At 37.9% G+C, this 25,301-nt stretch overlaps 1 protein-coding gene across 4 annotated transcripts in view; it reads left to right on the forward strand.

Moving 5' to 3' along the window:
- The window catches only part of dysf (neuronal PAS domain protein dysfusion), a 379,409-nt gene that overhangs the window by 248,759 nt on the left and 105,349 nt on the right, over positions 1-25,301 (forward strand). For 3 of the 4 annotated variants that reach the window (XM_087349754.1, XM_087349750.1, XM_087349758.1), the window contains one exon: positions 5,164-5,225. In XM_087349754.1, the coding sequence (XP_087205880.1) occupies positions 5,164-5,225 (62 nt within the window). Of the gene's footprint in view, positions 1-2,236; positions 2,407-5,163; positions 5,226-25,301 lie in introns of those variants that run through there. The other variant, XM_087349761.1, reaches the window with a different exon arrangement.

The raw sequence follows: 25,301 nt of genomic DNA on the forward strand, positions 1-25,301 counted from the left end.
CAGTTAATTGACGGTAAATAATCAACATTTTTGGAGAGTAATAATATCTTCTCGTAAAAATCTTGTATTCTATTGCACCTGAATATTTTGTCAAACTTTTTTTAGAAATTCCTTTCTCTTTCTTTTTTCTTGTCTTTTTGTTTTTCCAACTAGTGTGTCTCTTTGATTTAGGTTCTTCTTTCACGTTTACTGACTTTTCTTCTCTCTTTCATTCTGTCCTTATTTTGTTTCTTCATTTATCCTTCTATTTACTTCTTTCTTCCCACTGATTACGATATTACCCTCTTTTTACCTTTCTCCATTTTCCTTGTGTAGTTTCTTTATTTTTCTCTTTATAGAGTGTCATCTTATTCTATTTATCGTGTTTAACTTTACGTGGTTAAAATAAATCTGACAATTCCTTGCCTTCCAATTACAAGACAGCTTTAATTAGTCGGCTTCTAGAATACACTGGTTACCAATTTCCCCATTCAGTAAGCACGTGTTTGTAGTCATCCTCCTCTACTAGTAACTGAATCGTCTACAGCAGTGCTTGGGCTCCTTATACAAGCCATTTTGTTAGAAAACTTAAGGAACATAGGCTTTCTGTAAGCCTACTAATGAAATTTCTCCGTGTCGACATGTTACCTGTAATAAATCAGCTGCCCACTTTCATGACCAATTGAATATCTGCTTTCTGTGGGACGCATTTGAATTACTGACTGCTACTTTCTGCTCACCGGTCTCGCCACTTAAAATCACATCACACGATATTAGTTTTCAATATTTATAGTATAGTTAGATTTTTCAAGGAATTTAAACGACGGTTTAAATTCTATTAGAAATCCAATTGCTTTACTATAGTTTATTCAAAAGTTTACACTATATCACTACAAGTGATTACAGAATCATTTTAAAGCAACATTTAAGGCTAGATATATGTTTATGATCTTACTTTGTATCACACAAAGGGGAAGGTCCTTGTAGTGACCGACCTAACAATATTACTTTCCTCATCACACAAAATTAAAAGTAAGAAAGTTTTGTGTCTGAGTACTAAGCCATGTGGACACGACAACGAGAACTGTAAAGGAGAAATTAGAGACATTTGCTTATGTGTTGTGTCTTCTCTTTTCCCAAGTTTCTATCCCCAGCTTTTTAATTTGCATTCCTTGTTCATTTGCAGATATTAATTATATTTTTTGGCATATACAAAGCCTCGTCTAATAAACGTGAAGACACACTTCTGTCACCAGATACTAACGAGTGGTGATATTCAAGTTCTAGTCGCTTTATTCCTGAGGACAGTGTCACCGGTACCCATGGGGCATACAGCTGGGTAAATTCGAATGCCCCACTATCATCAGAGGCGGCGAAGAGAAGAACACAGTCTCCATCGGTTTCCCTGTCCTTGGACCTTCGTAGCGCTTTGACTGTTTTAGACCGTTTAGGCTTTATGTTATTGTTCTTACCAACAACTTAAGATCTGTTCCTGGTACAGATATTACTTTAAATCGAACAAGGCAAGCTTTGAATAAGATAACATGGGTGGGACACGAACTTATGTGGAAATGAGAAATTTATGCACAGTTTTAGTAGGGAAACCTCAAGGCAAAAGAGAGTTTGAGTGACCTGGGCGTAGATGGCAGGATTACACTAAAATTGTTCTTAGAGATACTGTGTAGGATGTGAGGGAATGGATTGAACTGTAAAGTCTCAGGAACCGGCTCAGTGGTGTGATCTTGTGAACTAATTAATAAACCTTAGATTTTTGTAAACAGCAGGAACTTTGAAGGTTGTGAAGAGAGAGGGAGAGAGAGAGGAAAATTGTTATTGGACTAACCAGAGAAATGAAGGATAACCACTGACCCAGAGAATATCTCATTCAAATCTTTACGTTCACTCAGTATAGGAGCTCGCTTTCCACAGTAATATTTAAATGAACTTTGCGCTTTAAACTTTTTCTCCACAAAGGATGGCGGTGACTTTATTTTAACGCTTACGCATACCAGTTCCCGGTAAACATACGTACGTTAACCTTACAGATTGGTAAAGTTTCGTCAGTCTTTTCTCGCAATAAATGTGTGTGATGCATCACAATTGTAACAATTAATCCACTGACTACTTGTATGAGTGAAACTTTACTTCTTCTATCAACAGTTTAAACAAATGAGGGCGCTCTGAAATGTCTCCGACAAGTGTAAAGATAATTTAAATGTTAGTTTTTAAGCATCCTACTGCAGCTGAATGTTTGTTTTCTTGCGATGACAGGGCGAGGTGGAGTAAAGAATTGTAATGTCTGCAAGTGGTACAGTCGGATTAATGCCACGTATTAATGGTATTAGTGTTGTAATTTAGCCGCCATTAGGCGTACAAGAAGTGTCTGCTTGAACAGAATAACGGCATATCCAGGTTCAAGGAAAAAAGGTGAGGTCTTAAGATTCGACGGTAGTGCAAATGTCGTGTGGTACTTGGGTTAAAATCGCGCTTAATCTCTGAAGATGGTTATAGACGTTTAGAAGAAATATGTAGACTCCTTCGTTAGGGTAGCCGAAACGTTATTTTTGGAAATATCACTGTCAATTATGCAAACTTTATTCTAAACAGGAGATTATTGTATAGTAGAAAGCCATGATTAAACTTTTCTAGTTCAAATTAAGAATTTGACATTTCTTTATTGAACAACACAGACATTAATAATGACATTAACACTTATAAAGCTTTCATCTCACAAACAAACGTAACTTTATGTAGGAAAAAGAACGTCTCAGATAATAAAATACTTCAAGTGAGAAATGTTTATTCGGGTTACAGAATAATTTATGAGAGAGAGTTAGAGAGAGAAAATGTTGTTAACATGAAACTAAACGGATTTAAAGAGATATTTAATGCACGTTAATATATATTTCTAAATTCAAACCTTAATGGACTTTCTATGGAGTAATATCCATACTTAATGACTTCATGTGAATTGTAATATCACACATTTACAAAAGAATAAACAAGAGCAATACGAACTGTAGTTGTATATTGTCACATAGAAATCGCATGGTGAAGTTTGATGGATCGAAGCGTAACGGAGATATTACAGAAAATCCTGGCAGAAACAAACGTAGAGTTTGCTCTTCGAGGTCAGAATACTTGTCTACCCCATTCTAGACGTATGCTCAGCTTGTAGTATTTCCCTCGATTCCAGTACCCGATGAAACCTAAGACTCACGAAATTTCATGTTGCAACTTTATTAAGTTCAAATATCTACTTGGGCACTAAATTTTTCAGTTAATTTGATAATCGTATAATAATGAGACAGAGAAAAATGAAGGAATAAGAAAAAGGCATACGGAAATAGATAAAATGACGACAATTCGTAATATATGATATTAAATTGTATTGTCCGATCAAATGCTTGTAAAACTTTTCCAGTGACAATAGGCGTCGAATGCCAACCTCTTTATGCGAGAATTTCTCACTCTGATCAGAAAAAGTTCAGATTAAAGGAAACATTAAAATGCACATTTAAACTTATATTTAGTTTCGTTACTTTTGAAACATGTTGTACTGCCTATAACATGTATCACTCATGCTCTAGTAGACATGATGACCTTTGTTACTGACCGCCTGGTATCCACGTGTGGTCTTATTGTGATGCTTGGGCTTTGTTAAAATTACATCCAGATACACATCATTAATTACTGTGCTTTTTATAGCTTCTCGCCATTAATTCAACTTAACAATAGTCACGTAAGCTCGCCAAAAACAATTTGGAGCTCTTGTTCTCAATTCTTTTAAGTCAAACCGGCATCTAAAATTCAATAGTAATATGCTGACAGGTGACACTTTCCAAGGATAATTAATGAATGAGATGTGACAAGTGACAGAATTGGGTCTCCGGTTTGTCATGTGGCCACATCGTATGGGGGAGGTTCATATCTTGTACCCGTCCACAGTGTTTATTCAGTGAGGTGGGTATAGGCCTGTATGCTAGAGAGATATAATGGATGAAACAGAAACAACAAACCTCGGGAATCAGCGGATGTCCAAAGAAACCATTACTTCATGAATAGGCTACAAGTCTATTCCTTGTTTCATTCAAAATACGTAGTTGAGACCTGCAATTGCCTGTTTGTTGTGTTAACTAACTAACTAACTAACTAGATGACTTACCGAACCCTAAGGTTCATCACCGAATTAACCAAAGCCCTCCACCGGACCCTGTCCTGGGCCAACAAAATCCAGTTTCCTTCAACTCCTATCTCCCATAGATCCCGCCTGAGATTATCCTCCCATCTACGTCTAGGTCTCCCCAGCGGTTTCTTCCCCTCAGGCTTCCCAACCAATAACAGGTGCACATCTCTTGTCCCATCCATGCGCGCTACATGCCCAGCCCATCTCATTCTTCTCGACTTAATCACCCTGACAATACTGGGGGAGGATGGATACAAATTCAAAATGGATTTTAATAGTCCCTTTTATGGTATTTTATGTGTTCTGCCTTCTTATGTCTCAACATTTATTAATTATTTATAGCAAAAATGTTATTAATACAGGACTGAATGTACATATTTAGCCCTGAAGATGGAAGCAGTTTCTCCTAAACTTTGACGTTTACCAACAAGTTTACGCGGCACCATATCTCAGAACATCTTCTTCATCATCGGTCTGTTCGCGTTTTATTCGGTCCAGACAGATACTATTTTTGTCATAACAGTTCCTTAAAATATTATTTCAGAAGTTTGTACTCTGTGTCCGTCACTCTTAGTTACGTACCCAGTTTAATTTTCGTATTGTAGTCCAATAATGAGTAAAGAATATTTGGGTTTACTCTCTTGTTTTACCTTTTAAATTATTGTTAATATTTACACCTAGTGATTCATGTCTGTGTATTTTGTTGTTTATATATTTGTTATATTTAAATTACATGCCTGGAGGAAGAATATTAAGTTTATTATTTTTATGGTCTTCTATGCAGATCTACGGAAAAGTGTCTGTTTATCAATATTCAGATACCGGTATTCCAAGAAATAAATGTGAAGGAATTTACAGCTAAATTCTTTATTTGAAGAGGTCACAATACGTAAAATCCAAAAATGAGTCTTATTCGCTTGATATTGATTACTTTAGCCTAATAATTAATAACGTCTCGCCAGACTCGTAAAATAATATGCTGCTTTTCCTTGTTGCAGTGTTCAAGCGTCATGATGTCAGTCTGCACCACGTACCTACACCAAACATCGGCTTCTCTAAGGTGAGTACGCCATAGGGTGCCTCCAAAATAACTGCTCTATGGTTTTTCTTTTAAAATGATCATTTAAAGCTGTCATGAGGTAATATTGTACACGGTTATTAGGATTTGTTTATGAAAAAGTGTCTTAATTTAATAATCGATGTAATGTTTTGTCCCGAATGTTTCCTCAGTTGGTGCCGAAATAAGAGATAAAAATAAGCACGTTATCTGTGTCTTGAATAGGAAAAATGACAGAAAATGCAGGCAGTATTTAAAAGCACAAAGGGAATTACTTGAAACTAGATTAAAGGACACCGCACAGAAAGAAATTTATACAGCCGGCTTTGTTACTCAAGGACCCAAAATGTAGTTTATATTGGAGAGAAAAAAGTACTTACAGAAGTCTGGTACGGGAACCTCTGAGAATGTGGCCATTTGTAAGACTGAAAACAAGATAGGAAAAATATATCAACATTTATAAGATGAATTAGCCCAAATCCTAATACGCTAGACATATTTAGTGTTACTCTTCAGGCAATTTAACTGCGTTCCATCGTCAGATTAAAGATGATTTCTAGTTAAGAATTAGATAATGTTATGATTATTATTTTGGGTGAAATGCAGAGGAAGAGTTGTTTGTTTTTATGGAAGAAACTACGAAGAACCACAGTCGAAGCAGCTTATGTAATGAACAAGATTCGAAACGAGTTCCCCTGCATTCAAGACACAAATGCTGCTGCTGTGTCAGTCTGTTCGGTGTTTATTTAGCCGTGTGAATTCAGTCTTCCTACCCTTATATTATGGTTAAAGTTATAACATTTTAGGGGATGAGGTACGTGACCCTTTTCAATCTCGACCTTACATCTCGTCTGCAATCGAAAGAAGCAATAAAGAACTGGCCCGCCCGCTTGTAACAACCTCGATTCCGCCTTCCTCGACTATAGTGCATACTTATTATAGTTTTAGTGGACTCTGCGATTATGAGAGTACGATCGACTCATTCCAGAGACGTAAGTTGTAATGGTATGGTCATTGTCCTCTTATCCTCTGCCTACAGGTTGTGATTTCGTAGTCAGAAATTGCATAGATAATTTTGTTGTTGAATAGCGGTACATTTCGTGTTTCTCCATGCGTACTACAAATTTCATCCATCTGATCGTCACTGCTTTCATCGCCCCAACAACACGAATATTAGGCGACGAATACGAATTACGAAGATTTTCATTATGTTAACACTTATGTTATTTATTTCATGGTTACAACTGATCCTGAAATATGCTCTAGGCTGCCCACTGTTTAAAGCTAAAGGGTCATGTGGTAGAAACTTCGCTTTGTAGGTGGAGGCAGTAAAGATCTCCGAAACGTCGGAGTTATTTGGTCTAAATTAAAAGAGCGTAAAGCCAATGCTGCTGTACACAGAGATTCAAACGTTGCAATTTGACATATGAACACTGAGTGCTAATGCACCCATATCAAATACAATTGACGTAAGAATTTGGTCTTCTGTTAATCAGCTATTTTGTTGACACGTCTTTCTGGCATGACATTGTAACCATACTAATTAATGAAAATCGTATACAAAAATACTGAATTTTATATTGTTTTCTGTATGCCTTTGTCGATTTATGTTCGAAACGTGATAACGAAATGCAGTTATTTCTAGTAAAGGACATTCTGGGCGCCACTGGTTTAAAGACGTTAGTTGTCTGTGGGGCGAAGCTCGAACTTGTGACCTACTTGCCTGTTTGCTAAATCTTTTCGTTCATTTCGGCATTTCAGGTGTATTTCATTAGGCACGAAATACGGTTTTAATCGATACAATTTCATGTCTTTTGTATGAAGAATGGTAGTTCAAGCCTCGGTTTGTAAGTACTGGTCATATAAAGAGATGAATCCCGCGTCCTGGAATAAAAAATGAAGACAGAAGAGGGGAGTGGAAAGGGAGGGGGAATAAGACAAGATAACGAGAGCCCACTGAACCTGTTGCCACGGCTTAACCGCAGAGGTCAGACGGGGGATGACCCGAGAGGGTTAGTACTTACGTCAAGGCATTCCCACGATATGGGCGCGATACGTGGCAGATCTAGTTATGTAACCGGGTCCGTATACGCCGACTCTGCTCCTACATCCGGCAGGAACACTTAGCTTCCTGATTGTCACCTCTTTATACTTGATTCAAGCATTTAAGAATCTGTCCGATGTTTTAGCTTGAGTAAGTTGTTGTGTTTGTTTATCTTTATTTTCTTTAAGATTTCTGTCTTCTGGGTTTGAATTCATCTCTCTGATAACGGAGGCAGTATGACCTCTGAAACGTTTGTAAACATTACCATACTACACAGCGCAACAACCCAGAAGACAGAAATCTTCATACTCTGATGACGAAGGCAGTATGACCTCTGAAACGTTGGTAAACATCGACCAGACTCCACAGCGCAACAACCCAGAAGACAGAAATCTTCATACTCTGATGACGGAGGCAGTATGACCTCTGAAACGTTGGTTAACATCGACCAGACTACACAGCGCATAACCCAGAAGACAGAAATCTGAGTTTCTTGATCATCGCCCTGATGACGGAGGCAGTATGACCTCTGAAACGTTGGTAAACATCGACCAGACTACACAGCGCAACAACCCAGAAGACAGAAATCTTCATACTCTGATGACGGAGGCAGTATGACCTCTGAAACGTTGGTAAACATCGACCAGACTACACAGCGCAACAACCCAGAAGACAGAAATCTTCATACTCTGATGACGGAGGCAGTATGACCTCTGAAACGTTGGTTAACATCGACCAGACTACACAGCGCAACAACCCAGAAGACAGAAATCTGAGTTTCTTGATCATCGCCCTGATGACGGAGGCAGTACGACCTCTGAAACGTTTGTTAACATCTACCAGACTACACAGCGCAACAACCCAGAAGACAGAAATCTTCATACTCACTGCCGTGAAAACCTCAAATCATACATTCTATTTTCTTCTGCCTAACTTGTTCTTTGTTTTATTTATCTATCTGTTCTGTGTTATTTATGTCCTTCCTTCATTTTTATTTCTCTCCCTTCTTATTATTTCTTAAATTTGTTTTGTGTATCTCTATTTGTTTCCTTTAATTCATTTCTTCTCCCCCTCTTTCACTATTCCTTTCTTTGCTTTGTGTTTTTATTCCATTTCTGTGGCCTGCATATCTTTCTTCAGTTTTCCTCGTAAAATATTATAAAAGAGCATGGTCAATATTATTACTTTGATTCATAACTTATATTTGCACCGCCTTTTTATCTTCTAATGGGTTTCCGTAATTATATTTTGCTTGCGTCGTTGTTTCCCATATATCCATTAGCTTCCTGTCACTTTATACAGATATTTGTCCAGGAGACTGGAATATGTTCAGATACTATTTTACTTTCAAAACACGAGCGCCTATTGTGGGAAGCCGCGAAACAGAAAACGTTTCCTGTTTCTGACGTAGGCTAGTTCCTCTGCACGCGACAATCCGTGTATGGTATTGGGGGTCTGGCCTCCGGTAGGTGGACGGTGTTGTGTGTGTCAAAGTTAGTTTTGAATTGACACATCTGTCTCACTTGAACCCTGAAGTCGGTGGCAAGATCCATTCATTTCTCACATCGCAGCCACTCGGAGACTCAAGAGGCCATTTAAGGCTTTACGTCACAACTCAGGGAGACGTTAATATGGGACAGGACAGACATAATAAAACTGTTTTAGAAAAAGAAAGTTTGCTTCCGAAGACGACTTCGCTCTGCGCAGTGTAGCAGGCACAAGATGTCCAGCGGATGCCATCTAAGGCTGAAATAATGTGCAATTTATTTATAAACTATCCTGCATGTAACAAAAGGTTTCGTTTTCACAAAAGTCAGTTTCATTGTAATATTTCACGACACTCAGTGTGATCTCTGCTTTGTGCCTTTTAAACGAATACTAAGTTGTAAAAAGATTGATCGCTGACGCTTCTGTGCACAGACTTTGAGAAGTTTATTTCTTGTTTAAATTTCTTACAGGGGTGTACAGGACTACAATAGTCAACGCTAATAATGTGCTAATTTGTATTCCTTGGATTAAATAATATCTCATCAAGGCACTAGAGTCATTGGATTTAAGTTATGGTGCTGTGATTCTGAACCTATTGGTCAAGATCATTATGTGGTCGTTGACGAAAATTTCAGAAACGGTGTAAGATTGCTTAGCTTTCCGTTCCAGCAGCCGGATATTTCTGACTGAAATACATTAAATCACGATTTTCACGAATTTTACACATATTTAAGATCTGTTATCGCGAATCATTTCAGAATGCTTTTTAAAAGTAACCCCTCCCTCGACGATGTCCCTTTGGGCTTCGGATATTTTATCCCCGGTAAAGTTTCGACTTCATTAGAAACTAGATGTTTCAAGATCCAACGTGAACTTTGTAACATGAGCAAAAATCCCTGGCTTTGCCGGAAATTAGACCTGGCTCTCTAGCCAATAACTAGCCATTTTACAGAGTTGTCTCATTTCGTTTGCATAAGTTGTGCTAAATCGAAAGAAAATCGCTTTTTTTACTAAAAAATTGGTTTATGTGTGTACAAAGCTCCACTTAGCCTTAACCTTGGCAATAGATGGAGGTGAGTGGTCATCTTCACGCCCCGTCCGCTTTAACACCGTGTAAACAGCCGAGGTGCATATTGGATAGGAGACTTGGTAGGCCCCAGAGCCTGTCTGGACCCCAACCGTAAGAAACAGATCACTTGTTTCTATCCTTACCTTAATCACCATAGGCCTACTGACTGCTGTACCCGAATCCTCGTTCTCCATACGCCTTTTGAATGGACCATTATGAACCTGTTAGTCGGTCACCCCTGTGTCTTGGCGAATGGGTTTGAGGCTTGTCGTAGACAGCGATAGTTAAATATCTCCGAAGCCAGGTGAAACTCTGGATTCTGCCTTGTCAAATTTAGTTTGAGATCTAGACAACGAAGCCAATCTGCAACGCTTAGTGTGCTTCTCGCTGACAGTTCCCAGGTCCACCGTCAACTGTCTTGAGACATGTGGATGGATGGGCTTCCACCTGTGTGGACTCTTTATCTATAAATCGAACTGAAGGCAATCTGAAGTGACAGCAAAGAAACGACACAAAGCAGCAGTTTGGTTGCTTATCAGTGCGATGTTCTCGGTTCAGGCTGCTGGCAGTCTATAATTTCGTTAAAGAACACACGTAAATGGCACAAGACAGAGACTTACTTCAAGCTGGAAGAGGGTTATCTCTCTGACATATTTGCGACTGAAGAAATATTTGACACAGACAAAAATTATTTCCTTATATAGGCCTAATGAATCTTGCTTTCCGGGGGAGTGGGTGTCCATATGCATTTAAGTTTCAGTAAATACATTTTGTGAATCGCTGTCTCGTGTGTCATACTGTCAGTGTACCGGATGTGTAAATTCATAGATCATGTACGAAGAAGAAGAAGAACAGTAAGAAATTTCTGATTTTTGTTTTCATTTATTAAATTTTCTTAATGTACATATAATATAAGCTGAAGAACAGATCTGCATGTTGGTCTATTCGATATGATATAGAATTTTATTTTACGTTCAAAATAAAAGTAAGAAAGAGTTACAGCACCTAAAGATAGAATGGAAGAAATTGAATTGAGCACAGTTATCCTTGAGAAGCTGATTGTATTTTAGCTGATCAATAATTTTAAGCCCTTTATGGAACCGGAAGTTTGTTACCGTGTTTATAACACCCCGCCATTGCTTTCTGTGTCGAGCCATATCATATCAGTCCAGTCCACCTTGTATTTACAAGATCTATTTTAATATTATCATTCCATTTAGTTCTGTCTTCTGAATGGACACTTTGCTTTTGGTTTTCCGATAAAAATTAAGAAAGAAGCAAAAGGAAGAGGAAAAGAAGATAGGAGCTAAAAAACGGAAGTAAGTAAAAGAGAAGGAAAGAAACAAGAGGAAAATATAAGAGATAAGAATATTTGAAAGGGAATAAAGAAACAAAATTGAATGAAATTAGTCGTTATTTGAGAGAAAGAAACGACGTTGTGTAGTCTATGCCCTCTGGCTGTTCCTGTTTCCTGCGCCCAGTTGCTTAGCGGAGTAACTTAAGCACTTGACAGCTGACGAGCCATTACTGAGACGTATCTCCCTGAGGTCCGACCTGCCAACCCAGGTAATGGGTTCCTAGATTTTCGCCATAGAAAGCCGACTCGTCAACCGATTGATTGCTTGCACAAGCTGGGCTCAGTAAACCGATTTATTTTCAGCAACTGAGGATTGCACGTGCACATCTGACCTTAATTTATTCACGTTTGAATTGCACGTCAAATTACTCCTGACCCTTGTTTTTATACACCGCTCCGACAAGTTTTGTAACGATAATAGCTACTGCCAGTGATGTTCTGCAGCTTTGAGGAATGGCAAGGCAGTCCAAAAACTGAAACTTCAAATCAGTTTATATTTTCCGTGTTTAGTCGGATGTGGGTCTCACGAGAAGCGGTTGCGAAGGTATTTACCAGACATGGCTACCTGCCAATCAAACCGGCTCCTAACGCAGGCAATTAACAACGTGTAGCAGCATTTTAGTAATTAAATAGAAATGAAACAAGAGGCTCTGGGAGAAACGAATGATTCCTACATTCCTTCAAAGTATTCCGCATTTCTCCGAGATGCATAGTAACAACAATGTCAGTTGTCTGAGATTTGAGATTCTAAATTCTACCCTGAAGATATATGCGGTATATTCCCCCGTAACTTTGGTAACCACCTACAGGGCTTGACGGTGTCAGAATCCAGAATACCACAATCAACAATTTGAGAAGTGGCCTGATAGTTGTGATAAAATAAGAATTGTATGAGTGAAAATTATCTTTGATTTTAGTTCGATTCTTTTGTCGGTGTAATAGAAGGTTTTGGCTATGTTCATTTTTCGTAAATGGCATTTCTGTTGTTTCACTTTATATTTTACTACCCCTTCACAGTTACAGACGAAGGGTTTTTGTTGCACTCGTGAGAAATTTGTAAGATATTTTAATCGGAAAACCTAAAGGGAAGAGACTACTTGAAATTCCTAGTCGTAGATGGGGTAATAATATTAAAGTTCATTGCAAGGAAGTAGGATGTGATAGTGTGGGCTGCATTTATTGGCTTCGGATACCTAGCACTAGAGGACTCTTATAAGCGCAGTAATGGACATTCAGGTCTCATAATAGACGCAGTTGGTGTCTCTCAAATCGCATCTGATCCTCCATAGTGTGAAGGTTGTCTGAATCTAGTAAAAGGTATTCAACAGTTGCTTTAAGATTCTCAGGTGTAATTAACACTTTAACAAAAACTTAGTTCCTACTTTTCAAATAATTAATTGATTAATTAATTAATTAATTAAATGATTTCTTCCATGGACTAGAATTACTCTTGAGAAGACGATAGTGGCTCATCTGGTCAAAAATGATCATCTTTTATGAGATCTGGAGGTGGCTATCTTCTGGGTTGTAGCGCCATGTAGTCTGGTAGAAGATTACCAAAGTTTCTCGTCTGAAATTCGAAAGGTTTTCTTCTTTGAATACTGATTTTGTGTGGTGCTAGACATTCTATATCCAGAATCGTTCTGTAATATATTTCAGATATTTATTTTGGAATATTTAATTTACTTTGTTAACCGTCATGTATATGGACATCCCTGAGCAAACATTGACTTTCAGACAGGTGGAGATGGCCCTGTACTCGCGCAAAGGTATCCCCCTGATGGGCCCAAAAAGTTGTAACCGACGACTAATTTGCTTCGGAGTCTGTGACTGGATTATTCTATGCATGAAATCTGTTTTGTTGCCTTACCACTAGTTGGCATTTGTGACAGTTCGTTTATATGAGATTCGTTCTGATAACAGCGGTGTGTCAACAGAAGCCTTCAACGCCGTGATGCTGGTAGAACACCAGCTACTTTGAATTCCTCATTTTCAACTGCAACAAGTTTTTATTTCATTCATTTTATACTACGCATGAAATTAATTTTACATTTTCAACATTGAAGAACTTCTTATAATATATGACATACACTGAAATCATTTATTTAAAACATTCATTTGTAGGATTTGTGAATTTGCTTACATTGGAGTGTTTAATCTCACTTTTCCGATACTAAGTCCTGTTTTTCCCAAGGAAATTTTCTGTACAATTCATGGTGATTTACCATCCCATAAAATGAAGATGGCTGTCTTCTGGTTTGTAGTGCTGTGTAATCTGGTAGAAGATTTCTGACGTTTCACAGGCGCTTGCTGCCTTCAGAATCAGGAAGATGACTTATTCTCATTTATGCTTATGACTTACTGACTAAATGGAATGTTCTAGATCGGTCTTAGGAGTAACTTTAAGAGAAACGTTATTAAATACGTAAATAAGAATTATGACTATACCCCAGATTACAAACATAGGTTGCAACATGAAATTATTAGTAAAAGTGAAGAGAATATGTAGGCAAAACACAAGACTGTGGGATCTATCAAATGACATACGTAGGCTGTGCGTATGATTCTGGAGGAAAATAAGTCACAATAAAACCTAGAATTAGATGGAATTACTAATTTGATTTCTGAATTTCTGGACGAGTTTCAAAGGAAATAATTCTTATGGAGAAGAAGAGACGGTGTACCAGTTTTATCACGTTCATTTGCTGCTTGATTTGCTTCAAATTGTATGTTTCTGAGACCTTTTTCGAAGACAAAGCATACATATGGAGTAATTTATTATACGTGCTGCTGGGCAACTAAACGAGCTGTTAAAAAGCAAAATTGCAGCATTGTCTCGTGCATTGCTTTGTGGAAGCCCGTCTGTTAGGCCAGCGAGGCGTCTGGACGCCCCGAGCTGCATGTAGGGACTGTCGGTTTTTTGTGAGGTAGCGACGTGGCTGTGGGAACTGGAACAATCCATGTAGACTGCAGATGAAGGGAAATTAATATCCGTCAGTACATCAAACGATAGCCGCTTGTTGCAGATCCACTGTGGTGATGCAGAGATGGCTTATTCCTGCCACATACGGACAGTCCGCCTTGTTACGAATAATTGTATTTCGGGAAAGTGTTCCTGAGGCGAGTCGCTATTAGCATTAGAACTAAGTTATAATTGGTGTATTAGCCTGTGTTCCACAATGAACAAAAATGACCAAAAAAATATAAATCAATTTTATCGCTTGAAACGTAACATATACAATTCTTCAATTCAATTCAATTCTTTTTATTAGAGTGCTGCATCAACAGCCAGACGGCCAATTACAGATACAGCACAAATAATAAAGTAAATACAATAATCATATAATAATATTAATAAAGTTCCTAGCAACAGACAGGTTAATAATTAAAACAATGCAAATAATGACATGATTATTTATAAATGAAACAATACCATCTACTTTAGGATATGCTTAAGAGTAAGCAAATGGTTACTAAAGATGTCAAAATCATTGCAAAGAGTGCGCATCTAGCAGATGGACAATTAATAAAATTACGAAATGGGACACGCACACCAACAGTCTCGAGTAAGGAGGGACAGAATTTATATCCCTCATATACGTTAATATGAAAGAGGGCGTCGAAGTGACTCCTCCTATTGCCAAGAGTGTGAAAATGTAGGTTTTCTAAGGCATTGGCGTAGTGATAACGGGCATGAGAATAAAAACGATAGTAACACAAGGATAAGAACTTTTTCTGTATGCGTTCAAGCTTACAAGTGTCCTGCTGTATCTGAGATCTAGTTATAATAATATCCACTTCATCTAACGAAGGCGGTACAACAACTCGGCCGTGCACCCCATCACATTCTTTCATCTAAATTTTCATTAGTTATAGACACTTGATTGTAAATAATAATCCGCCGCGCCACACTTACGCGACAGTGGAATGTAGTTTGTTGAATCCGCTGAACCTTACTCATGGCTGCTGCACCGAAACTGCGCCGAAGCCACACACAAGGCTTTAAAATACGTAATGTAAATTGTTCTGCTAGTTCTGTAGTATGAATCTATAAGTGGGTGTCAAATTTGAAACCATGGCTGTGCAGCAATTTACTTCGTACGTTGGAATAAATAGACTGCGAAAACGTCCATATCTTAAATACTTAAAATTCCTATGTTTCTTACATAATTTTATTGCTTAATAAGATTTTTAATTTTTAAATATTATTACCAAAAATTCACACAGATGTGATTTTACTGTTATACATTTTCAATCTATTTACCGTTATCATGTATTGAACCTAAATAAATTTGCAATCACAGAAGTAAATACAAAAAGTTTCAGAATCTAATACGATGAGATAACAGAGTCACATATGTAGTTTTGCTATTCATAACGCAAGCATAGAATTACATAGAACAGAAAATTAAATTAGTCTTACAGCAAAATATGTAATTTTTATTAAACATTTACACAGACAAATATTATCTAAATATAGGTATATGAGGTCTGTGTAACATTACGATTTTAAAAATGTTACGTCTGGTAGTAAGACCTGAGTATATATGAAAGTCATGGCTGAAAATAAATTAAAGTTGGTTTCTGTGACTTTTACTGAGAATTAAAAATAATAAGTTTACCAACGAAACACAAACGTCAGATAAAAATATAAATTTTTAAATATTATCTGTAATATTAAAGGCTACCAGATTAAATAGCTACAAGGAATTAAAACTACCAAATCAGGCAGGTAGTGGAATACAAACCATCGGCGAAGAGATCCTGGCCATCTGGGAAAATATGGACATATTAAGACGTAGAGGGCTAAATACGAGGTGCGATCGGAAAGTTTCAAGACTGCGCCTATAAAAACCCGTACACTTATCTCAGGTATTAAATTCATCCATCACCCTCGAAGTAGTTCCCCTGGGAGTGAACACAACGATCCCAGCGCCGCTGCCAAGCCTGGAAGCATCCCTGGAAATCTTTCTTTGTCAGCCTGTCAAGCACCATCTGCGATTCTGCCTGAATCTCTTCTATCGTTTCAAATCTCCTTCCCTTTAGCTGAATTTTCATCTTTGGGAAGAGGAAGAAGTCACACGGAGCTTAGAAAGGAAGTTGGGGTCGGTTCTTGCAAGATCTTTGAGCTCCTGACAAACGAGAAGTCGATTCTGCTTCTGGTCCTCAGACAGGATGCGTCGCATGTGGAGTTCTTCCTTTAGAATCAGCTGACAGGTCCCATAGCCTATCCCAACAATGTCGCACAAGTCGTTGATGGTACGACGTCGATCTTCGTGAATGGCCTGCCGAATCTTCGTAACGTTTTCGGGCGTTGTGCTCGAAGATGGTCGTCCAGAACGCTCGTCATCATCGACAGAGGTTCGACCATTTTTAAAACGTGAATGCCACACAAAAGTTTGTGCACGACCCATTGCGGACTCCCCAAATGCTTGCTTTAGCATTTCATAGGTATCCGTAGCCGTTTTGGCGAGTCTTTGGCAAAATTTGATGCACACGCCATTCCGAAATCGCAGGAGGGTCGGTGTAATGCACTACCAAAACGCCCGTAACTAAGAAACAAATGCTAATTCGATGATGCCGGCTGGCACACTGATTCACTATGAATGTAGGCCGCACCCTCGTACTACATCCGGTTCGCCCTCTATTGACACAGTCTTGAAACTTTCCGATCGCACCTCGTACAGGCAGTGAAACACACTCCTGCATATTTCATGATGATATAGTCACTAAATGTCGCTGTTGAACCGTTAGCACTGTTTTTGAGAGGCTGTGGGTTCGATCCCTCCATCGGGGGCTGATTTCTCTCTTCAGTGGAATTCCTGTTATTGCAGGTCATTTCTTTGGTACTTTATCTATTGCAATACGTGACAACCGCTGCCTTCCAGTTTACAATTAACATCTATTCCTCGATTGGACACTCCTAAAGCTACTCATTTATTAAATCAACAAAAAATAACATTTGACATAACAATGAATAATTGATACAGTGAGAATAAGTAACTGGTCAGTCAGTTGCAGGTCCTGTATTGTGACGTATTGGATCGAGCACTGCTGATCATCTGGACAGTTCAGTTGTTGGACAGCTGGAAATATTACCGGAGAGAGATATTTTCCCTAATATGTATTATTTATATATGAAGTTCAGCCTATAGCCTATTTTTAATAGAAGTTACTAATTGCTCCAATTTTCAGACCACTCTCATGTAACTGTCGTCCTTTATTTCTTCATGAGGCCCGTAAACCCACTTCATCGTTAGCAGGCCCCATAAATCCTCATAAGTGCGTTGTGTACCGTTGTAATGTAGACGTTGCTGCTGGAACCTAGGATTGGCGTTGCTTCTGCATTCCATTATGTTGATGCTACCGACGTGTTTCCTTTCACACGAGCTATATATTATTCTTATGTCCTTCATAACTATTATAAGTTCCGTTAATGGGCGACGACGTTCAAATTTAACAGAAAGTAAAGATAGGACGACTTGGCCTTAAATGATGTTCTTTTGTTATAAAAGCAACATGGATTGATTCCCTGTATATTTTACCCTGATTTTTTCAGTTTCTTAAATTCGGTATCAAATTATAGGATTTTATGTATGATTTGAGGTTTTCACAGAGCACATTCCTTTTTGAGAAAGCAATAGTACAATCAGCTAGTGAAGAAATTCATTGCCTTTCTTTTGAAACCCTAAAGATCACAAGAGACAGCCACCGGTTCCTATACCAGCCAGATGAATCCAATCAAACTCTTTGTAAAATAAGATCCATTTTGAAGATTTATGTCTTCTGGGTTATTGGGCTGTGTAGTCTGGTCGATGTTTACCAACGTTTCAGAGGTCATACTGCCTCAGTCATCAGGGCGATGAATCGAAGTATGACCTCTGAAACTTTGGCAAACATCTACCAGACTACACAGCGTAACAACCCAGAAGACAGAAATCTTTATAGGATTTTAAATTGCGTTATACGAAAATTATACAGAAACAAACACGGATAGGCTGTATAGATTAGTCCTATCTGTATTTCTGCTTCATGTCCTTATTATGACTGGCGGATCCCAGCTGTTAGTGGCAGTGTAGTAACTAACTCCGGTCTAATGTTACGGGGCCCATCTCATTATACAGGCTGTCTTTTCCCGTTCTCTCATCTCTCCTCCCTCTTGATCGCCTGTCACTATGTACCTTCATGATTTTCTTGCACACAGCAGAAAGAACTACAAAACTCGCTGGAGCATTACGATTTCTTCAGGACCAGAGTACCGGGTTACTCAAAACAAAAATTTCTGTTTTCAAGAGAAAGTGGCAAAACTCCCGAGAGACCAGATTTCAAAAACTGGACATCAGGGGTTATCGTTGTTTATATTTTAAGAATCTTATCCAGACCATTTTGTGAAGGTTTATAAAACCTGCAGTCCACCACATACCCCATACTGGAGGCCGTTCTTAAAATATGCTGAAAGAAATATTTTCTACTGTTTGACGATGTGAAAAACACTAACTCCATAGAGAATATTTTCCGAGTAAGTCTACTGATTAAGAAATTCCCGCCCTTCATGGAATCTGAAGGCCATATTTACAAGAGCAAGCCACTGATCCTTTTCTGAACCAGATGAATCTAATTCTCGTCTAACTTCCTTAAGATCCGTTTTAATATTGTATTCCTATATCTGTCTTTCTCCAAAGTGATCCCTTCTCTTCAGATTTCTCAACCAAAATGTTTGAGATCTCTTTATCTCTTACTTCTCTTACTATGCATGCTACGTGCTTCACACCCACAACCTTCTTCGCCTTATGACTCGTTTGGCGAATTGTAGTAAGCGCACTGAGAAACAGATTTGCACCGTCCTGTTTCCTCGTCTATCATATATTCAAATATTCTTCTGTTCGCAAACAATTTGGTTTTGATGTTTATCTGGGTTTTGGCGCGTGTTGACAGGTCGATAGATAAATACAAGCTTACATAAAAACATGTCAATTTTAATTTTCATTCGAATATTAAAACTTTGATTCACAGTTTCTTGATAATTTATAGTACATTTAAAGTAAATGTAACCTCCCACCTAACTGCCTAACTAACACTCTGACCGTCTTTGCTGAGAAACGTCAATTAAGTTTTGAATCACCCTGTAGCACACTTCTGTTTCCTGTTCGTGTATGTGTGGTTGTCAGAATTGTCTCATCTCATAAATGAGCACTACTTTCTCCACAGCTGTTTCGTTCCCACGAATCAAACAGTCTCATTCAAAAGATTTTTTCGATTATTTAGAAGAATAAGCACTTGTACCACATGTTAACCCACATATGTCGTAATGGTGCAGGTCAAAGTGCAGGCTTTCACCGTGCGAGCACATAATTTTACAGATCTTTCATGAAACCATTGATGCATTGCAATAAACGATGTTTATATAGAACATTTTATATTGTAAGAATAGTTATACGTTAATTGCTAGTAAATCTTATAAACAAGCCTTTACTGATTGCACCAGCGTGTGTATTTTTAGTTTATTTATTGCATGTAATCATACGGACTTTGTAATGTGGGTTGTGAGCGCAAGACTTGTGTGCAAAATGTTTTAAAATTTAACCACTATATAAATTTTCTTTGTCTAGTTCCGTGTCGACGTGGAAAAAATTAAAGACGCTTTAGAGAAATTTTGAGCTTATTTCTTTAGGGCCTAAAGTGACGTAAAATTGTATATAAAATGTAACATAGTATATCAGTGTCCCTTTGGTACGAAATACATTTAATGATTACTTACCAAGACATTTTAAGATACTTGCTTAGCCATATTTTTAAATAACCAATATTTCAGGTGCGAACCAAATATTCTGAAGTTTAGATCTTGGAAATTCTTCATTTCGTCTCGGTCTTGAGAGCAATGTTATTAGTGTGACCAGACCATTTCGAAATGTCAAACGAAAAGAGAAGTTTAATGGTCTGGCGCATTTATGAAACACAATTCACATACTCAACTCACTTTTCTCTGAAAAGAAGATTGTATAACTGTAGCCCATTTAAGTAAAAATGTTTTCCCAATGCATTCTTTCTCTTTTTTCACGCCCCATTGGCCCAGTGTTTATTTTATCGATGGACGTTTTGTTTATTAGCGACGGTTTGTCAAACTGCGTTGGTTAAGAATCGTCGGATATTAAGATGAATTGGAAATTGTGAGTTGTAAAAGAGGTGGATGGAAACGTTCTTGGTCCGTTTTAAGGTCCTGTTCTGGCATTATCACGGGGGGGGGGGGGGGGTTGAATTAACCTTTGCTTATTGTTTCGGCAGACTACAGTCTTCCTAAAGGATTAGCTGCTCAGCTCTTAAGAAATTATTCGGTTTTTGTCCGTCTAATCACAATTCATATATAAATTTACAATTAAGATAATTAAAATATCATTTTATGTTCCTCATCGAACAGTCGATTTACAATTGGAACATTTTTTTACAACATGTTTCGGTTTCTATATAAACCATCTTCAGGTGCAAAAGTTAAAATTATAAACTTAAAACTTAATTACAATTTCTGATATGCAACTTTTTGGTGATGTTCACTTCCAGATTCATTTTTATATTGGAGTGAATGTTTTTTGATGTTCTACATCGGCCAAAGATGAGAGTGTAGATACATCTTAATGTGTCTGGAAGCACTAACGTATCTGAACAGACGTGGCTCTTAAGAAATTTATCTTTCGAATTCAAACGTTTGCCAGCATATTCATAATGACCGTCATTCAAGCCGTCCCGAGCCAACTGGATCTTTCCACAGTCTCTTTAACGAAAATAAATGTCAAGTTTTCAATACAATGTTTCCTTTATCGTAACCAATGGAAACTGAGGTCAGTGTTGAGGCACACATTTACAAGAATGAGCATCGAAGTCTTTGTTGACTCACAGCTATGATTTCGTAATACATTTTTAGAATAATTACCTTGGATACCATTGTTGCCTTCGTTACCGCTTTACGGTAAGAGTGATCTAAGTCAGCAGTGCCGTGGTTGGCAACTTATCAACCTGATGACGTATTGTCCGAGTTGTGGCTTGAAGAACATCTTTGGAATTTTAGTATACTCCAAAGAATACTCCATTCCAGACTTTTCTTATTCCTGTAGAACATCTACAATGGCGATTCGTACGGGAAGGGACGACGAATTCTTAACAGATTTCGGAAGTGGCAGTTACTCATTCCTTGTCCCATACAAATAAGTCACAAAGCCGTGCAAAGTAGAAGTCACACAGCGATGAACTGACTACAGAATTAGGCTCAAATTTACATGCATCGGTCGGAACTGCACTGAGGATACTTCGGTTAGATACGTCCATGTTTTTGCTCGGTCAGTCCTTTTGGCCATCGATATAAAACTTTTCTACTTAACTCTGCATACGGGATCTGACTTGAATTCGGAAGATATTAATGTAGACACATAGTTCCGTATATCCTTGTGGACTTTTCGTGGGTTACCTAAGAAATGTGTGTGTATTTCGATGTAAAGATACTAATATATGGGTTTCGGGTCCACTGAGCTGATATGGACTGCTATTGTAAGAAGAATCAATTATTATTATTTATATTTAAATTTGAATTATAAGGCACTACAGTTACTCAGTTGGTCAGAAAAATTCGCCGCTCTTGTAACTCTAGGAAGGTTTATTAATTTACAGAACCCCACGATTTGATTATGTCCTGAGCTATTTATATTCATTACATAGTCCTCATACGCGATTTCCTGAGGTATATTTTATTACTGTCCTCATAGCCATGCATGAATATCTTGAAGTCTCTCCTCTTGAGATTTCCGGTACAAAGTGTTTTAAGCAATTCTAATACACCCTTTCTTGCTTAATGTCCTGTATTCTCTTACGTGATGTGTAATTATTATTATTATGCAGTATTTATTCTAATTAACAAAACGCTGAAATAGATTAAATGTATATATACATAGATTGGTATGTGTAGGCTTATAGGATAAAAGTAATGTATAGGTTATACATATATTTTCAATCTATACATCATTGTTTTATATTAATGTAATTTATAAGCAGAATTTTTTTATATTATTTGAAAGTAACTTATTTGTTGAAATTTTAGTATTTCTTGTTGAACCCATAAATTGCGAAATATTGGATATACTTTAATATTAGTTTCTGATACAAATTGGCATAACTATTAACGTAAGAACGTTGCAGTAATTTTATCACAAAATGTAACAAATAGAAACGAAGTTCACAAACCAAAAAATAAGTGCGGATTGATTTAGTAGAATGTCGCTAGCTTCATTTTTACCCTCATTCCTTTAATTAAAAAAGAGAACTACTTTTTCCCTTTCTAGCTGACAACAGAAAGGGAAGGTTCCATCAATACACAGTAGTTCCCACAGGGAAGGCGACCTTATTTGTCCGGTTCCAGGAAACAGCGCTGTGTGTGTGTATTGCTTATTACGTTTGCTTTGAAAGCTTCTACAAAAACGCTACCTCACTTACATGTAAAAAGTGTACCTACACAAAACACACCTAGAATAAACGAGATTCTAAAGCTTAGAATTAACTTGTGTTAACAAAATGTGTATTCTTTTTATTTTACTTGTTCAAATATTCATCTTAACAATATTATCTGTTTGAAATATCTGGAGACATGGAAATTACATACGCATAGGGCACGCGCGCAGTGGCGCCTCTATTGTCAGTTGTTGAATTAGGAAGAGTTTTGAATTGAAATGTAGGAATGTCTGTGTCATTATGTGGTTACAGACCTCATGACGCTTAGATGACGAAAGTACACATCGGTGTTTAAAGTATAATGGAATATTTGTCAGAGGGGGCGTTATGATACGTTACAATGAAGATCAGTATCACATCATGAACTAGACAATATTAATTTTCATACATTTGTTGTCTTCTGTGTCTCTTCCTTGGTTCAGAGCCTGACCATTTCTGTGAATAAATTTCAAGCTTTCCTGGTATAATTAACGGTTCTTAGGAGAGATTTGTTGTTCTCACTGTGGCGAGTATGAAAGCAGTCATCTTGTTATGTGTAGTTACAAAGGTTAGATTCACGCGTTACTTAATCAGGCCTTACGTAGCTCCTGCAAAAGGGACTTTGCTTCTAAAGCGATGAGAGAATCTTTGCGCATTTTAAAACAAATGGCGTCGGCGGTCAAAGGATATAACGGCATTATTTATTTAGTGTTCTGTCTGACGACAGGTCCATATGAACAGGATCCTTCCATCCTTTTCTCGGACTGGGACCTGTTCATATACGTTCTTGGCAGATGATCCAGAAGTGGTTTGCCATTGCCTTCTTCTGTGTGTGAATGGAGTAATTGTTGGGATGCCACGGAGAAACCGGGGAAGCCCCCGGAGGAAATCTCCGTGTTGCCTAGACCACGGCCTTGTCCAACACAAGTTATAAATTCGGGCACCACCGGGAATCGAACCCGAGACCCCAGGATTACAAGGTCAGCGTTGGAAGTAGTGTGCGGACGTCAAGGACGCGATTCACGACGGTAGGGTTGGGACGCAGTGGTTGCATTGCTAGCCGTATGAAACATCTTCGAACATCGCATTTTATAAAGTGGCAAACACGTGTTTCATTTAGTAATATAATTCCAAAGCAACCGCATGTAAATTTTCCTCTCTCGTCTACGTCACCAAAAATACAGTTTTTTTTACAATCGGAAGAAAATGATAAACAGACACTTTAAAGAATCAGAAACGATATTCCTGTTAATTATTTACCACTCCGCTAACCTATGTAAGAATTCAAATTAGACCGGCAAGTTAACCAATATCTTTTGTATTAATCATCTCCCTACTAGAGACTCAAACTTAAATCTCAAAGATGTCATGGCTCTCCACTTTCAAGTGTCACAAGTCTCGAACTTGGAACTTTCTTTTCCAACACTACGGTCTTATCACAGAAGTTTTCTGTAATATGACAAGTAAACACACTTTTCGATTACTGACATAAATATTAGGCTTGATATCCTTCTAAATCCCGTGTAGAATGAAGACATAGAATACCAAATCTGAGAGGCAAAATAGTTATCTGCTCTCGAAGTAAAGGTGCAGACACCAGCTGTACGTAGAGGGTTTAGGAAAAGTAACTATGATAAATCCTGTATTGTTCATGATGATAATGGTGAAAAATATATATTCGGATGAAATTATGAACAATATGAATGTCTGCATCGTGAGGGGGACGATTCTTACTAGATTTCTGTACCACAGTGATTGATGCGGACATAATTTTGGCGTCAGTTGTATCCAGACTTAGGTGTGTTTCATATCTCGTGCGACTTAAACGCCTTTTAACCGAAGATACCTCAATTTAGCTATTCAGATGTGAAGAACAGATCCCATTCCCTACGGCGATACAAATTAGAGCTGAGAGCACCCAGCAACTTGATCACAGATCCACAATTGTTATTGTTGACTTTGAATTTGCTTTTTTGTGGTTGAGTGTGGCGTGAAAAATGTTTATCTTAAGGACTGAGGCCGCAACAGCTTGTTCTGTTTGTGATGTTCATTCATGCGGTTTAATTTGTCCTCTCAGCTGGTCTATCAGCGAGCTATGGTTTAATGAAGTCGAGTAAACCTTGAGGCTAAGCTTCGATAACCAAAATATAAAGACCCTTTCTCATTCTTTTTAATTCCTTATACATGAAGGTGCATGGGGGCATGTGGAATTGCCCCAGGAATTAAAACTTTCTACACTAAAATAATATACAAAATATCACGACAAAAGATTTTATGTTGATAGAAATGTCTCTTTATTTGAATAATGTATAAAATTATATACTTACTTCCTTTTATATTCCCAAAAAACGATTCTGATCTTCTCGCTGTGGCGATTATGATGACTGTCTTTTGGGATATTACACCATGTAGTCTGATAGTTCACCGATATTTCAGAGATGCACACTCTGATGAGTCGCCCTAATGTAACGTCGAACTTCTACCACAGGACGTAACATCCCAGGAGACAGTCGTCGTTGAAGTTTATTACGTACGGTGAGTTCCAATAACAGATATGATTCATTCGTAGTTCAAGATGTTGGCCCAGAATGTACTTGGAGGGACTGAGGAAAGCTGCGAAAAAGACAATTAAAAAATGCAGGCTCGTTATAG

This window comes from Zootermopsis nevadensis, unplaced genomic scaffold, assembly GCF_977971745.1.
Source record: "Zootermopsis nevadensis isolate Lab colony 2312 unplaced genomic scaffold, Znev_1.0 Znev_ptg000002l, whole genome shotgun sequence".
Classification (NCBI taxonomy): Eukaryota; Metazoa; Arthropoda; class Insecta; order Blattodea; family Termopsidae; genus Zootermopsis; species Zootermopsis nevadensis.